This window comes from Fusarium musae, chromosome 1 (assembly GCF_019915245.1).
Source record: "Fusarium musae strain F31 chromosome 1, whole genome shotgun sequence".
Taxonomy (NCBI): Eukaryota; Fungi; Ascomycota; class Sordariomycetes; order Hypocreales; family Nectriaceae; genus Fusarium; species Fusarium musae.
In genome coordinates this window covers 5,964,480-5,977,872 of record NC_058387.1, presented here as the reverse complement: position 1 = coordinate 5,977,872, position 13,393 = coordinate 5,964,480, and the positions used below count along the sequence as shown (strand labels likewise).

The following is a 13,393-nucleotide window of genomic DNA, read 5'->3' as shown; positions in this document are numbered from 1 at the left end:
AGCTCTATATACACCGGGATGTCTTTGCAGTTATGGTCACTGTAAACATTAAACTAGTATGCAATCAGTCTGTCCACGATGTAAGCGATAAGCACGTGCACGGCTGAGCAATCTCAGCATTCTACACATTGTGACCTTTATTTGTCGCAATCAAACCCATCCTCCCACAGCGCTATATTTTCATCGCGTAAAGACAACAAGTTTGTTGTTTGGGTTGTATATGAGCTAGGAATAGGCAACAACGGCGAGTTAGCAGAGATGGAAGAGATCGTCTCAATCATCTTGATATGGCAGTCTCAGAATTGCGAGATCTCATCAGTCACCTCTCTTCGGCAGACTCTCTGCGCCCCGACTTTCTTGGTCGGCTCGGCTATTTGTACTCGAATAAGCTGTTTTACAACTACAAACTTGATGACTTTAAGATGGCATTGGAAGTACATCAAGAATGTCTCAGCCTTGCAGGGGACAACGCCGTTGAACGAGCAAATTGGCTACGTCATCTTGGATGCTCTAAGCTTGCCGCTTACCGAGTATTCAAGGACGAAAATGATCTACAAGAATCCATCAAGTTACTCGAGCAAGCGAAAGATCAAAACCTTCACGACAAGGAGGTTCTACCAGGCCTCGCTAGTGCCTACCGCTTCAAGTGCATGATTACGAGGGACATCAAAGACATTGACGATGCCATCGAGCGCTATATAAGCTCCCCTCTCCCGGAGTATATCAAGATGCCTTGACTTGGCAGTGCCTACCGTATCCGATTTGAGCGCCAGAAGACGCGAGGCTGGCCATAGCAAATCTAGAGAAGGCTCTCGACCTAGCTCGAAAGTAACTGGAAGTCTCGGATGTTGTTCAGATCATCCAAAGTCTGGCAAATTGCTATCTAGCTATGTATCATGACGGTGGCACTCTCGCCGATATCGAGCAGGCCATCCGCTACGCACAGGACGCTGCGGGTCTTGAGGCGCAAGAAGCCTTTCAAGTCGTCGATGTTACCGGCCTATTGGGGCTATGTTACACCACCAAGTACAAGGTTACACAATGTGAGGACGACCTTCTCAAGGCTATCGAAGCCGATGAGAGCGACCTTTGGGTATTTATGCCGGTTGCAAACATATCAGACATTTTGGTTCTAGCACAGCGACTGATGGAGTCATACAAAACTCTTGAGAACTGGGAGAAGGGCCTGAAAATTGCTGAATATGCACACGAACTGATCCCTGCCTACATAACTCGCTACCTGCGATGGTCGGAAGCTCAATCCCTTCTTTCGAGAATTAGCCGTCTTGCATATTTCGCCGCAGCCTTTTCGCTTCAAGCCGCGAAACCTGAGGCTGCCACTCTGGCACTACTAGAAAGGGGTCGGGGAGTCGCCGCAGATCTTTTGTAGGATCTTCGTCTTGATTTTGACAGTCGAAAATTAGCGGATTCGAAGCCGGCGTATAAAGAGACACTTTTGAGCAGTGTAGGACGGCTCGACAATGCTGTACAGCCACTAAATCCCATTTCCGATGAGCCTACTTCTGGCACAGCGGAACTTACAAGTCGGCTTGAGGCAAGAAAAATTGTGGACGATTTCATGGACAGTTTTGGTGCCCGCCAGAAGCCAGTCAATACCGGATTCACGGGATTTACCAGGAGCGGCCCAATTCTGGTTATCAATGTCAGCTTCCGTTGCGATGCTTTCATCATTAAACACGTCGTGAAGACCATGCCCCTCCCTAAGCTATCTGAAGAAGACTTAGAACAGAGACTCCGGGACGGCAACCTGGGGAGTCTGAACACTTTGGAGTGGCTCTGGGATACGATCGCAGCCCCTATTCTTGATCATCTTGGTTATTCACAGATGCCCTCTGATGAATGGCCGCAAATACGTTGGATACCTACAGGAGTATTAAGTCGTTTACCACTGCATGCAGCAGGCTATCACCAAGATCAAGCTGGCAGTACCGTCATAGACAGAGTCATGTTGTCCTACAGCTCATCGCCGAACGCTATTCTAGAAGGAGTGTCGAAGGATAACCGAACTCCTCTGCGAAGGCGGTTGTAGTTGCTATGCAGAGAACGCCGGGTAGTTCCAGCCTCCGTTATGCTCCAAGAGAGATATTGATGGTTCAGAAGCTGTGCGAATCGATGGATCTCTGTACTGTAAAAGCAAAAAGACAACCTCAGGAAGTCCTCAAAGAACTGAAGGACTGTGACATTTTCCACTTTGCCGGTCACGGCGAGACGGATGAGACAAACCCGCTCGAGAGTCAGCTACGTCTTGAGGATTGGACAGACACAGTCCTTGGCAGTGTTCGATCTGTTAAATCTCAAGCTGCGGGACAATCCACCATTCCTGGCCTTTGCGGAACGAGTCAGATTAAGGATAAACGGCTGATAGATGAGAGTCTGCACTTGATCAGTGCATGCAGATTGGCTGGTTTTAGGCATGTGGTCGCAGCACTCCGGGAGGCTGGTGATGAGCCATGCGTCAATGTTGCGGAGACAGTTTACCAGGAGTTGAAAGATTCTGGTATGGATAATGGATCTGTGTGTCGAGGGTTGCATAACGCTGTTCGGAAGCTTTGTAATAATTGGGTTACGGATGCTCGTATGTGGGCGGTCAAAAAGTCCGCTGCGAGCGTCAAAGATGGCGAAAGTGACTCTAAAGATGGATTGAGCGGCGGGAGATCGGCAAGGGATATCGTGCCGCTGGATGAGGAGGAGAATGAGAGGCCTGCTCCTCGGGTTGTTTATGTGCATCATGGAAGTATATAGTCGCTATAACGCTGGTTAGTAGAGGTATTTATATGTCTTGTGTCGATAGAATATTGTATTTCAATTGCAGTATCGGAATTAAACACTCATTAATTATCTATCTAGACAAAGAGGGAATCAATTCCTCCATGCTGTAAGCCACAAGGGACATGCATTCCCAGCTCCACCAATTAGCGTGTGACCCTCGTCGCCGGCTGCAAGGGGTCGCAGATCACAAGCGACAACGGTTCTCGAGGGGTAAATCGAGTGTTTCAGGTGAATACTGGTGGCGCATATCCCATTTTCTAGTCATCCAGTATAATTGTCAATGCAAAGACACCGTTTCCCTTTCGTAGAGGCTTCGATTAGGTTATCGGTCTAGTGGCGTTGGTGGCTGGAAATAATGATTCAGCCCTGCTTATCTCCATTCCAACACCTGGCTCTAAAAAGAAGGTTGTTTCATCCCTTGCCTTGATCATTCGGCTATTTGAAGTCATGCCCTGTCCTCATAATATTGAGGCTTGTTGGCCTTTTTCTCCCGCCAGAAATTGATATTCGTCACAATGGCTGTGGCTACTGCGGGTCCAGCATACAAGCTGTGGTTTCTGTCGACAGGCATTGTCTTTCTGTTCTTCCTTCTCTTTGCATTTTACACAGACACGATCAAGTCACCTTTGGACTATGCCCATGCAAAGGCAGCAGAGTTTTGCAGCGAGTAAGTGCAAACTAATACAAATGGCATCAGATGTTACTAACCACCTGCGACCAATAGTTCTGCTCCACGAACTACAGCCGAAGCTGACCCTAAAGACGGAAAATTCGGGAACTGCAAAGACCCCTATCGCAGCCCTGGCTATCTCTACGTCCCCGCAGAAACAGAGCGATACCGAGAGACACGATGGCTGCCGTTTACAGACAAGTTTCTCGACTCTGAGGATCCCGAAACTGCAGAGTATCCCCACGAGGGAGGAGACCTTATCTTCAACGATACAGACGTCCCGCGAACATTCTTTAAAGGATCAGATATACCTATAGAATGGATGAAGCTAGCGGTGAAAGAGAACAAGCGTCGAAAGGAAGCGATGGCGCATATCACGAACGCAACTTCGGAGGACTATCACAGGATGAAAGACGATGCTGAGTTTGGATGGCTCTGGGGCCGTCGAGTCGTATCATTCGGTGACTCTATCGACAGGCGAGCAGCCAGGTATGTCTGCCATGAGTTTGGCCACGACATGGACTTCCCCAAGCTTCATCCGATAGAGAAGTGGCCCATGGGTGTCTGCCATATACCAGCATTCAACCTTACTTTCACCGCCTTCCATTCTGCAGGTGGTTTTACCTACAGGCCCGATTGGTTCTGGTACAAGGAGATGCGAATCATCCCCTTTGAGCGACGCTGGGAAGAGCTCTGGCAGCCACATGAGCGAGATATTCAGGGTCCCAACGGAAGACCCGATCTGATCCTGTGGCAGAATGGGCTCTGGGATCAACGAGGATTCCAAGTCGGCGGACAGAAGCTTCACGAAGGACAAAACGTCACCCTCAACGGAAGACACCGGAAAATGGTCTGGGATGAGCTGCACTTCTTCTTAGCACGCACGAAGAAGTATGCCGAGATGCTCATCAAAGAATTCCCAGACACGCCTATGATGTGGCGAAGTTTGACATATCACCAAAAGACTGGATCAGGAGATATCATGGTCGTTGAGATGGACCGTGTTGGACGCGCTTTGGCACAGCAGTATGGACATGAGGTGTTTGAATGGGGTCGTATCATTAGTCTCATGGGGAGTTGGTATGAAGACGGTACACACCCGGGCGAGGGGGCATTGACCTGGTTGTGGGGAAACATGATTCTCGAGTATCTCGCCCGATCAGCAAAGTCGAAACTTGGAGGGGATTACAGGTTTCCGTATTTTGACGGATGGGAGAGGTGCCATGAGGAGCTTGTGGCGTGGGGAGGGCGATAGAACAGGCCAGTGATTTGAATAGAGTTCTTTCATTTGCGTTATTAATTCATTATTATAAGCTCTTTTGTCAAGGCTTCAGGATAATATGAAAAGTCCCTTGGCTACTCCCCGAGGAGAAATGGTATCAGTACCTCAGCTAAGCCTTTTGGATCCTCCTCAGGAATAAAGTGCCCGCACTCCAACGCCTTGCCACGCACGTCTCGAGCATACTTCTGCCAGATCTCAAGTGGCCCTTCTGACTTGTTTTGCAAAGACTCGGCAGATACTCCGGCGTTGCCCCAAATAGCCAACATGGGAGCCCGTATCTTATTTCCCTCTTGTAAATCCTTCTCATCATAGACCTTATCCAGGAACGCTCCAGCTCTGTAATCCTCGCAAGTGCTATGGATCCTCTTTTCATTGCAGTACGCCTTTCTATATTCCTCGAGTGCCCTCTCATCAAAGTCCTCAAGTGACTTCTTCCTCGTCCAACTCGCCAAGGTATGTTCCAAGTAGTGCTTGCCATTATCCGCGCCTTGAATCATTTTTTCGGGGAATGGGTCAGGTTGGGCGAGGAAGAGCCAGTGGTAAGCTTTCAGTCCAGCTGTCACGTCTCCAAAACCTTGGAACATAGCTGCAGTTGGGATAATGTCCATAACAACCACTTTTAAGACTGCTTCAGGGTGATCGAAGGCAAGACGGTAAGCAACTCTGGCACCGCGATCGTGTCCGACGAGGAGAAATTTATTGTATCCTAGCTGGGACATGACGGAGATGCAATCGTTAGCCATCAGCCGCTTGGAATAGCCAGATCCGTTGGTGCTAGGAACGATAGCTGACTGGCCATATCCACGAAGATCTAAGAGAATAACACTAAAGTGGGGTAGCAGGGAGGGTATGATATGATGATACTCGACGTGTGTCTGAGGGAACCCGTGGAGGAGAAGAAGAGGGGGTTTTCCCGAATCAATCTTGGTGCGGACAAAAATGGAAACACCATCTGCGGTCTCGATAAATTGGCGAGTGAAGCCCGGCAACATATCTGTAGCCATTGCTGGTTGAGACTACTCTACAATATACTGGATAGAAAGTGAATGAACAGGATCGAAATGAGGAGTTTATAACGCGGAGTCTCGGCAACTTGGGAGTATCCGAGGGGCCTTCTTGTGGCGCGGGGTAATAAACTTCGGACCGTGCACATAACCACTACTCCACTACTCCGTAGTGCAGTCTAACCATTGCGATAACATCAAGACGTATACTTATAATTGCCGCCTGGAATCTTTTATATTAAATTTTAATAAAACTTAATTCATTCTAGAAAGAGCTAACTTATAGATTAAATTAATAATATAAGATATATAGAGATTTTAATAAATGACTTAATTACAATGGTTCTAACGGATAAACTCTAGACCGGACACACAGTTAATAAAATGAGGGGTGTCTCTGGTGCACAGAAACGAAAGCTTTCAAATCAACTACTGTATTCTTATTTCCCGAAAAGTCAAAATGCAAGCTGTTATTCCAATTCTCCTGCTCCCCAAACATGTCACGCCTACCCCATTCAATCTTCCTCTCCTCAAAGCCATCCAGAAGGTCCTGAATGATTCGTATACTGCAACGTATTGTGCATATCCCGAGATCTTTGGGACCAGTCATCTTCGCATGGCAGATCCAGCACAGCTAGCAGATATCATTGGCGCTGACGGGTTTACCATCGTCCTGGTCCGTGTCACTTCAGATGGAGCGGATCAACAGCCACAACTATGCGAAGTGCTTGCAACGGGTAGTGTGAAGGATTTTGGTGAAGGGGATGTTGAAACATACGCGCAATGGAGCAAGAATCGGAGTGGCAGTGAATGGGAAAGTCAGGTGGAAAACCGAGGACACAGTGGGGGAACGACGGGGCGGAGAGCAGAAGAAGTACAAAAGTTCGAAGTCACCGCGTTTGCTGTGTCGCCGCATTGTCAGGCTGCTGGACTCGGTGCTCAAGTGTTGAGCGAGATCAAGTGGTTGGTGTCCAGTGATTCAAACGGTCCGAGGGTGCGAAATATCACTGCAGACAATGAAGTTCTGATCCGTGGGCTAGGACTGTCAGGCTCAACAACCAACATCGCACTGCAGGGAATTGACCTCAATCGACAGAAGGATACTATGGCAGGGGTAAAGATCAGAGCGCCTGAAGGAAAGATCCACGGCACAGCCAAATCAAAGTTGGTATTGATGGCTATCAGGGAACTAAACAACGAGGCATATTATCAAAGAAGAGGTTTCCGCACCGCATGGAGTGGGACTGTCCCAGTAGGAATGTGGGATTGCAAAAAAGAATGTACTATGGTATATATGGAAATGGACGTGGACTAGATAATCTAAATACTCTCTCAATCTATGATATAGATAGATGAGCATAAACATAGCCATCTTGTCGAGATAGTAACTAGGGTCTGCAAGATATTCGCGTAGAATATATATTATTTTAATGTGTTAAATTATTTATATAAACGTTAGTATTAACACTATATTTCAGCTTTTTTTTAACTTTCAGAAGTCTTATATAGCTCCCATATAGAGCGAAGTAGTCTTTTACTTAATCCAGAAAGCTAAGAATCCTTATATATGCTAACAAGGTATAATGATAATAATAGTCTATTACTATATTACTAATGTAAGCGCATCCCACATCAAGATTTGCTTCTGACCTATTACAGTGATATATTTATTTAATTGACCTATATTTCCTTACTGTTAGTAAATGCACACGTAGCCCGAGTCTTAACAGACCGTGAACCATTGTTACAACAGGTCTTCCATATACAGGGTGAAAGGCGGGGAAGATTAGGTCGTGACCTAGCAAATATCCGCCATGCTATCCCGGCTACCTCAGAAGTTGCTTTGTTAGCAGAGTCAAACTTGGTTTATTCAGCCGTCCCCACCAAGGAGCACCGGTGAAATCCCAACGCCGAAGGCCGGGTCGGGTCAGGGACCGGAAGTCCGGAAGTTCGGAACTAAGACAAAGTAAAGAAAGCTTGGTGTTTCTACAGGAAAAGAACACAATACTTATAACGGCAACAATCTCTAACTATATTCCCAAGAGCAAATTAGCTTAATCAAAATGGAGCCCTTTGTGTACAGCCCTTTGCCTCACAAGATCATCTTTGGACGGGGTTCAATCCGTCAACTTCCGGAATGCCTTCAGCAACTTGGTTTCCGTCGGGCCCTCGTCCTATCGACGCCCTACCAACTCGACCAAGCCAAACAAATCACCGATATTCTCGAGTCGCACGTCGAAGACAGTTGGATTTTCTCCGAAGCCACAATGCACACTCCCTTGAATATCACCGAGAAGGCCCTCGCGTTTTGCCAGACGAATAACCCCGACGTTCTGGTATCTATTGGTGGCGGTAGTACCACCGGCCTCGGCAAGGCGATCAGCTTCCGCAAGGGCATCTACCATATCTCTATCCCGACTACATACGCTGGTAGCGAGGTGACGCCAATTCTTGGTGAAACTGTTGATGGCATTAAGACGACCAAGACACAGATGGAAATCTTGCCTAAAACTGTTATATACGACGTCAACTTGACCCTCACGCTTCCACTTCCCATGTCGCTCACCAGCATCATCAACGCTATCGCGCATGGCGTCGAAGCGCTCTACGCTCCCAACTTGAACCCTATCGTTAGTCTAATGGCCGTCGAAGGTGTGAGGTCTCTCGCAAACGGATCATACGAGCTACTCAACGATCCCGATTCCATCGTGGCACGATCGACTTGCCAATATGGCGCTTGGCTCTGCGGAACTTGCTTAGGCAGCGTTGGAATGTCTCTGCATCACAAGCTTTGCCATACACTAGGTGGCTCTTTCAACCTGCCCCATGCCGAGACGCATACTATTGTTCTCCCGCATGCGTTGGCGTACAACGCCCCCAAGGTTCCGCAGGCCATGAAGGCCCTGGCTGGGGTGTTTCCAGACAGCCAGGGAGATGCTCTACGCGGTCTCAACACACTGCTCAACAAGTTGGGTGTTCCACGAAGCTTGAAGTCCATTGGATTTAAAGAAGAGGATATTGATAAGGCAGCTGATATTGCTGTCAGTAAGTCTTATGCTAATCCCAGGGAGATTGATCGAGATCTTATCCGGGAAGTCATTAGAAGGGCATGGGCTGGAGAAGATGCAAGGGCAGATTTGTAACGAAGATCTATTAAGTCTCAATAAGCATAGCGATTACTTAAAGCCTCTTTTCCGACTTGACTCATATTCAGACGTTGTCTTTGAAGGGTGTTTATTCGTAGACTGATGGTCATTCCACCGATTCAATTAACAGTTAGCCACGAACTCAGTCAGTTCTTGTGATGAATATGAGAACCCGACGATCTCAGCGAGGTCTAGGATGAGTTATTCTGACACCGTAATTCATATCATAACCGGGAAATCCAAAATACAAGAGAAATATCACAGCACCACTACTTGGCACTTCAGGGAAGCGTTCCATTTGCCAACACCTTTTCCAACTCCCCATCGGAAAGAAAGTCACTATCAAACCGTTGGGTAACTTCCCGCTCCTGGCGAGCTCGTCGTTCTGCATGTGCTGAAGATTCAGCCTCGTCAGACTCATCCACCGCCCTCATTGGCCTTTTCCCTCTTCGTCGCTCTGACATACTGGGAGAGTCATCGCCGGTATCGCTGCCAGGTAGGCTTTCTTGATGCTGCATCCTCCCAGCTCCGTCGGGCCTGTATGCCCGTATGATCTTCCTCTCCGAGGGACCCACTGTCCTCGGCGTGACACAATCTTCCTCCTTAATAACCATGAAGTCATCGGATATTGTAGGCATTTGGAGCGGCCGCTCATTTTCATCGTTTCTTATACTGAGAAGCATGCTGCTCAGTGAGCCTTGGTCCGAACGTCGTGTGAAAGGCCGGGTAGATGCCAAGTCTAGAGAGTTAATATTCTGACCTTGGGCCCAACCTGTTGTAATTTCTTTCCACTTGGATCGTAACCCAAACCCCCGATATTGCCTTAACTCATTCCGAAACCTTTCAAGATGACTTCCAAGGCGCATTATGTTATCTGAGGTATAAATAGCAAAGTTCCAACTTCTTCTAACCTCAGTTCGTGAATACAGTATTGATCTCCACTGATCAGTAGCGTCGTGATCGTCGCCGTATATAAACATAAGTACGTGAGTCTCCGGTGGGCAGGAAAACAGAGTCCGAGGAATGCCTTTCACAGCCAGTGACACATCGAGGATAAATATGCACAGCTCTGCTTGAAAGTACGTGACCTCAGCAGCTTTCCTGGCAATCAAAAATTTCCTGGTTGATGCCCTCGCAGCTTTCCATTCTCTATCATTTCTCCATGGCCAGATCGTCTCATCTAGAAGCTGAGGTCGCTCTCGCAAATCCTCTGCAGTAGCCAACTGATCCATTGCCGACGATACACGAAAGAATGACACGGTTGGTTCGTTCCTTCCAATCCTATACCTGGAGTAGAGCTTATGCACGAATCTACTTGCTCCAGGCCGTGAGCAAGCACGAAAAACTCTTGGTTTCTGTGCAGCTCGATTATCGTTTGTCGCAAAAGTGGGTAATTTCTTCCAGACGAAGTCGATTTCGGAATCTCGAGCGCTGGGTTCTATGTCAACTCGAATACAAAGGTTGTAGAGACAAGCAGCCAAGTTATCCTCGGCTGATAGATGTAGAAGACCTCGGAATCCTTCCAATGTCTCAATCATAGGTGCTGTTTCAAAGAGTACGATACTTGGAAGTGAGTCTGGCGAGGATCGGATTGAGTCTTGAACAAGCTTTTGTGAGACCGCTAGATAGGTAAGTTCTCTCACTGGCTCCCAACTCGGGCTGAGATGAAACGTTGCTGCAAATACAACGTAGAAGACATCTTCTGGGTGTAGTATGTCAGACAGACTGCGGTCAGTATCTGTCCACAGGAGTTCCAAGTCATTGAGCATCTGGCCCTTGACGAGACAGGGTCTCTCTAAATTCTCTAAAAGGGAGAATATAAGGTCGCTTGTCTCCCTGTTCGTCGTGGCTGTCCTCAGGAACGGCTCTACATTGTGGTGGGTGATAGCTAAACCAATGCAATGAGACCGGACAAATCTAGCGTCCCGAAGAACTCCTGCTTCGGTGTCGAATTTGCGCAGAGGGTCTCCGGTGGGCTGACTCGTTGCGTCGTCACTGTTGCCGAGGTTACTGGCAACCCACCGTGCAACATTGCCAGCCTTTGAGGGGATGTCAACATCACGTCTCAAGCTTTCTGAATCGTGGGGTGCAAACTTTTGCAGGCTGTGTACAATGCCCTCGCGGTAGATGTCCCGCGCCCAGTCAGCAATATAGTCGATGATGAGGAGAAGTTGAAGTGCTCCACCTAGTGAGTCGACACAGCCACTCCAAAGAAGAACGACTCTCTATAAGCCAGGTCAGCCCATAATCGTGGCCCGTATTCGCAACACTGACATAAAATATCTTATCGGCGGTTGTATGGACGAAGGCGGCGGATACTCTCCATTCCTCGCCTCTATAGGATAGAAACCAAACAAGTGGACCTCCATCCCATTCTCTTCCTTCATTGGTAGCCTGCGATAGTTCGTGCTGTATGGACAGGAGCTCTCGAATAGCGAAGGCAGTCTGAACCTGGTTATTGGTGAAACTATCAGTACTCTTCTCGGATTTCGCCTCAATGACGAGAAAAGGAAACACAAGAGGATCTCCATCAAGCCTAAACGGACTACTCCTGACATCCTCGGCGTAGCTGAGTAGCCGAGAGAGTCTTTCGGTAACATGGAGTCCATAAACACGATCAGGGCGATGCTCGCGCTTCGGGAGCTCCGCTCGCAATTCACTGGAGTAGACTATCCCTTCTTCAGCTCTATCGTCGAACAAGGGGCTAATTCCCAGCTCTTGTCTATAGAGATGAATGTTAGTTCAAACTCATCAATGCTATGCAGTACGCTTACATGTCTCGTGACAGGTCGTTGGGATTACATGTGCAGGGCTGACGTTTGCTCTGTCGAGCCCTGAGAGAATTGGCATCGCCCTCCTTAGCTGGTTGAGTGCTTGGATCGGCTTCTTGTTCAGAGCGCCAAAGTCGGCCACGGCAATTCCGACTTTTCAATAATCAGTAATCTTGCCAAGAATGAAGAACTCGACGAGACTTACCACGCGATCTCTACAGAGAATCGGGCCAAGACTTCGGACTCGAGCGCCAGACGCCATCCGCTTTCATTCTTCCGGCTCTTCAAGCACCGTTTAGCGCTCTCTGCAATCCGTTTTGCGCGCCGCTGGACCTAGTGTCTCCATGGGAACCGTGTGTAGTCTGCGGATACGCTCTCACGGTATTCTAAGTAATCGGTTTTACCCAGACGCCGAATGTGGTCGAAGATGGTGTCGCAATTGCTCGGCCACTGAGGATTGGCGACTGAGTCAATTGGCCCATCAAAAATGATGTTGTATTTTTCCATCAGCTGTCGCTGAATCTCGCGTTTATTGGGTGGCATTGTGTATTGGGAAGCGCCGTGGATGGTAAAATAAAATTGCGATTGTTTGTGTGTAACTCTTGTTGGGTGTTTGCATGGATTCTGGCGTAGCTAAGTACATTGTGTTGGGCCTCAGCCAACGGCCGGCTGAAGTGCTTCGCCATGTTGGTGTTTCACTTGTCGCGCGCATAGACGTGCATATGCAGTTGGTCGTGCAAAAAAAGTGTAATTAACTGGGATAACGAGTCAGTCAAGGCAGAAAATGAATTTATTTCACGGTCAAGCAGGGAATTGAGACAGGCAGAAAGTCAATTTAGTTGGATGTTGGCCAGGCTGAATGACACAGCCATGGTCGCGGCCGTATTGTCACAATTGCAAGGCGTATTTCGAAGGCCCCAAGTAAATATTTCGTCAATTCATTGCAAAAAAAAAAAAAAAAACACAAGTCGCTATCTTATTTATCTGTTGCCCGTTTCCACTTCCGTAATTCCACTGCCTCGTACGTCATTCCCCAGCCCCGTTTCATCATTTGTTGTGTTGTTGCTGTTTGTCGCGTGACTGTCGTCAATTGATGCGCAATGGATTTAGGGAACGGGGGTGTAGTCAGAGTTGCGCATGTGAGACTTGCGGTTGGAGAAGAGGTAGTAGACGATCATTCCGACGATGGGGAAGAGGAAGACAACAAGACACCAGAGGATCTTGTGCGAGACGGGGCGGTTGGACTGGAGGACCTCGACTGTAGATTTGTTAGCATCATTCGCGCAGCGGGGGTACATGGGGATACGCACTCCAGACAAGGATGTCGAGAACCAAAACGATGAAACCGACAATTCCACCGCCAGTTCCGTAGTGCCAAGGCTCAGCGCCAGTGATGGTGACCTCGTCAGCAATGGGAGCAGCAAAGGCAAGCGTAGCGAGCCAGAGCTGGAGGAAGGCGAAGACAGCGTTGTTGAGCATTTTGACAATCACTTTTGACTGTTGGTTGAGAGATTTGGTTGAGATAGAATGTTTATACAGAAGAAGAGGGGAAAGGAAAAGGAAAAGGAAAAGGAGAGAAGCCTTTTTGAGAGGAATCAAATCAAGCTTACCACGAGACGAGACCGGGCACATGATACATTCATTCACACTGACGTCATTGATAGCAACAGCAGCCTAAAACGTCAGATTCACTCTCAACCAATCAATCGTCGATCATATCATTAGATCGA

The 13,393-nt window shown here is 48.0% G+C and overlaps 9 protein-coding genes across 9 annotated transcripts; 6 read left to right on the top strand and 3 right to left on the bottom strand.

The window, feature by feature from the left end:
• Positions 1 to 287: 287 nt before the first annotated feature.
• J7337_001837 (uncharacterized protein) lies at positions 288 to 794 on the top strand (the record flags this gene model as incomplete). Its single annotated transcript, XM_044819570.1, has 2 exons — positions 288 to 718; positions 746 to 794. 2 exons carry the CDS (start codon positions 288 to 290, stop codon positions 792 to 794), a joined length of 480 nt encoding a protein of 159 aa, XP_044687272.1.
• Positions 795 to 889: 95 nt separating this feature from the next.
• On the top strand, positions 890 to 2,050 carry J7337_001836 (uncharacterized protein; the record flags this gene model as incomplete). Its single annotated transcript, XM_044819569.1, has 2 exons — positions 890 to 1,386; positions 1,414 to 2,050. The coding sequence occupies 2 exons, from the start codon at positions 890 to 892 to the stop codon at positions 2,048 to 2,050; spliced, it is 1,134 nt and encodes a 377-aa protein (XP_044687271.1).
• Positions 2,051 to 2,133: 83 nt separating this feature from the next.
• On the top strand, positions 2,134 to 2,763 carry J7337_001835 (uncharacterized protein; the record flags this gene model as incomplete). The annotated part of the gene is made up of 1 exon (XM_044819568.1): positions 2,134 to 2,763. The coding sequence occupies one exon, from the start codon at positions 2,134 to 2,136 to the stop codon at positions 2,761 to 2,763; it is 630 nt and encodes a 209-aa protein (XP_044687270.1).
• A 542-nt stretch (positions 2,764 to 3,305) lies between these two features.
• J7337_001834 (uncharacterized protein) lies at positions 3,306 to 4,715 on the top strand (the record flags this gene model as incomplete). Its single annotated transcript, XM_044819567.1, has 2 exons — positions 3,306 to 3,457; positions 3,515 to 4,715. The coding sequence occupies 2 exons, from the start codon at positions 3,306 to 3,308 to the stop codon at positions 4,713 to 4,715; spliced, it is 1,353 nt and encodes a 450-aa protein (XP_044687269.1).
• A 101-nt stretch (positions 4,716 to 4,816) lies between these two features.
• On the bottom strand, positions 4,817 to 5,746 carry J7337_001833 (uncharacterized protein; the record flags this gene model as incomplete). The annotated part of the gene is made up of 2 exons (XM_044819566.1): positions 4,817 to 5,567; positions 5,607 to 5,746. The coding sequence occupies 2 exons, from the start codon at positions 5,744 to 5,746 to the stop codon at positions 4,817 to 4,819; spliced, it is 891 nt and encodes a 296-aa protein (XP_044687268.1).
• A 460-nt stretch (positions 5,747 to 6,206) lies between these two features.
• Positions 6,207 to 6,921, top strand: J7337_001832 (uncharacterized protein; the record flags this gene model as incomplete). The annotated part of the gene is made up of 2 exons (XM_044819565.1): positions 6,207 to 6,790; positions 6,912 to 6,921. 2 exons carry the CDS (start codon positions 6,207 to 6,209, stop codon positions 6,919 to 6,921), a joined length of 594 nt encoding a protein of 197 aa, XP_044687267.1.
• An 888-nt stretch (positions 6,922 to 7,809) lies between these two features.
• On the top strand, positions 7,810 to 8,889 carry J7337_001831 (uncharacterized protein; the record flags this gene model as incomplete). Its single annotated transcript, XM_044819564.1, has 1 exon — positions 7,810 to 8,889. One exon carries the CDS (start codon positions 7,810 to 7,812, stop codon positions 8,887 to 8,889), a length of 1,080 nt encoding a protein of 359 aa, XP_044687266.1.
• A 1,761-nt stretch (positions 8,890 to 10,650) lies between these two features.
• J7337_001830 (uncharacterized protein) lies at positions 10,651 to 12,206 on the bottom strand (the record flags this gene model as incomplete). Its single annotated transcript, XM_044819563.1, has 6 exons — positions 10,651 to 10,759; positions 10,801 to 11,117; positions 11,167 to 11,614; positions 11,667 to 11,816; positions 11,869 to 11,968; positions 12,044 to 12,206. The coding sequence occupies 6 exons, from the start codon at positions 12,204 to 12,206 to the stop codon at positions 10,651 to 10,653; spliced, it is 1,287 nt and encodes a 428-aa protein (XP_044687265.1).
• Positions 12,207 to 12,769: 563 nt separating this feature from the next.
• J7337_001829 (uncharacterized protein) lies at positions 12,770 to 13,142 on the bottom strand (the record flags this gene model as incomplete). The annotated part of the gene is made up of 2 exons (XM_044819562.1): positions 12,770 to 12,921; positions 12,974 to 13,142. 2 exons carry the CDS (start codon positions 13,140 to 13,142, stop codon positions 12,770 to 12,772), a joined length of 321 nt encoding a protein of 106 aa, XP_044687264.1.
• Positions 13,143 to 13,393: the final 251 nt, after the last annotated feature.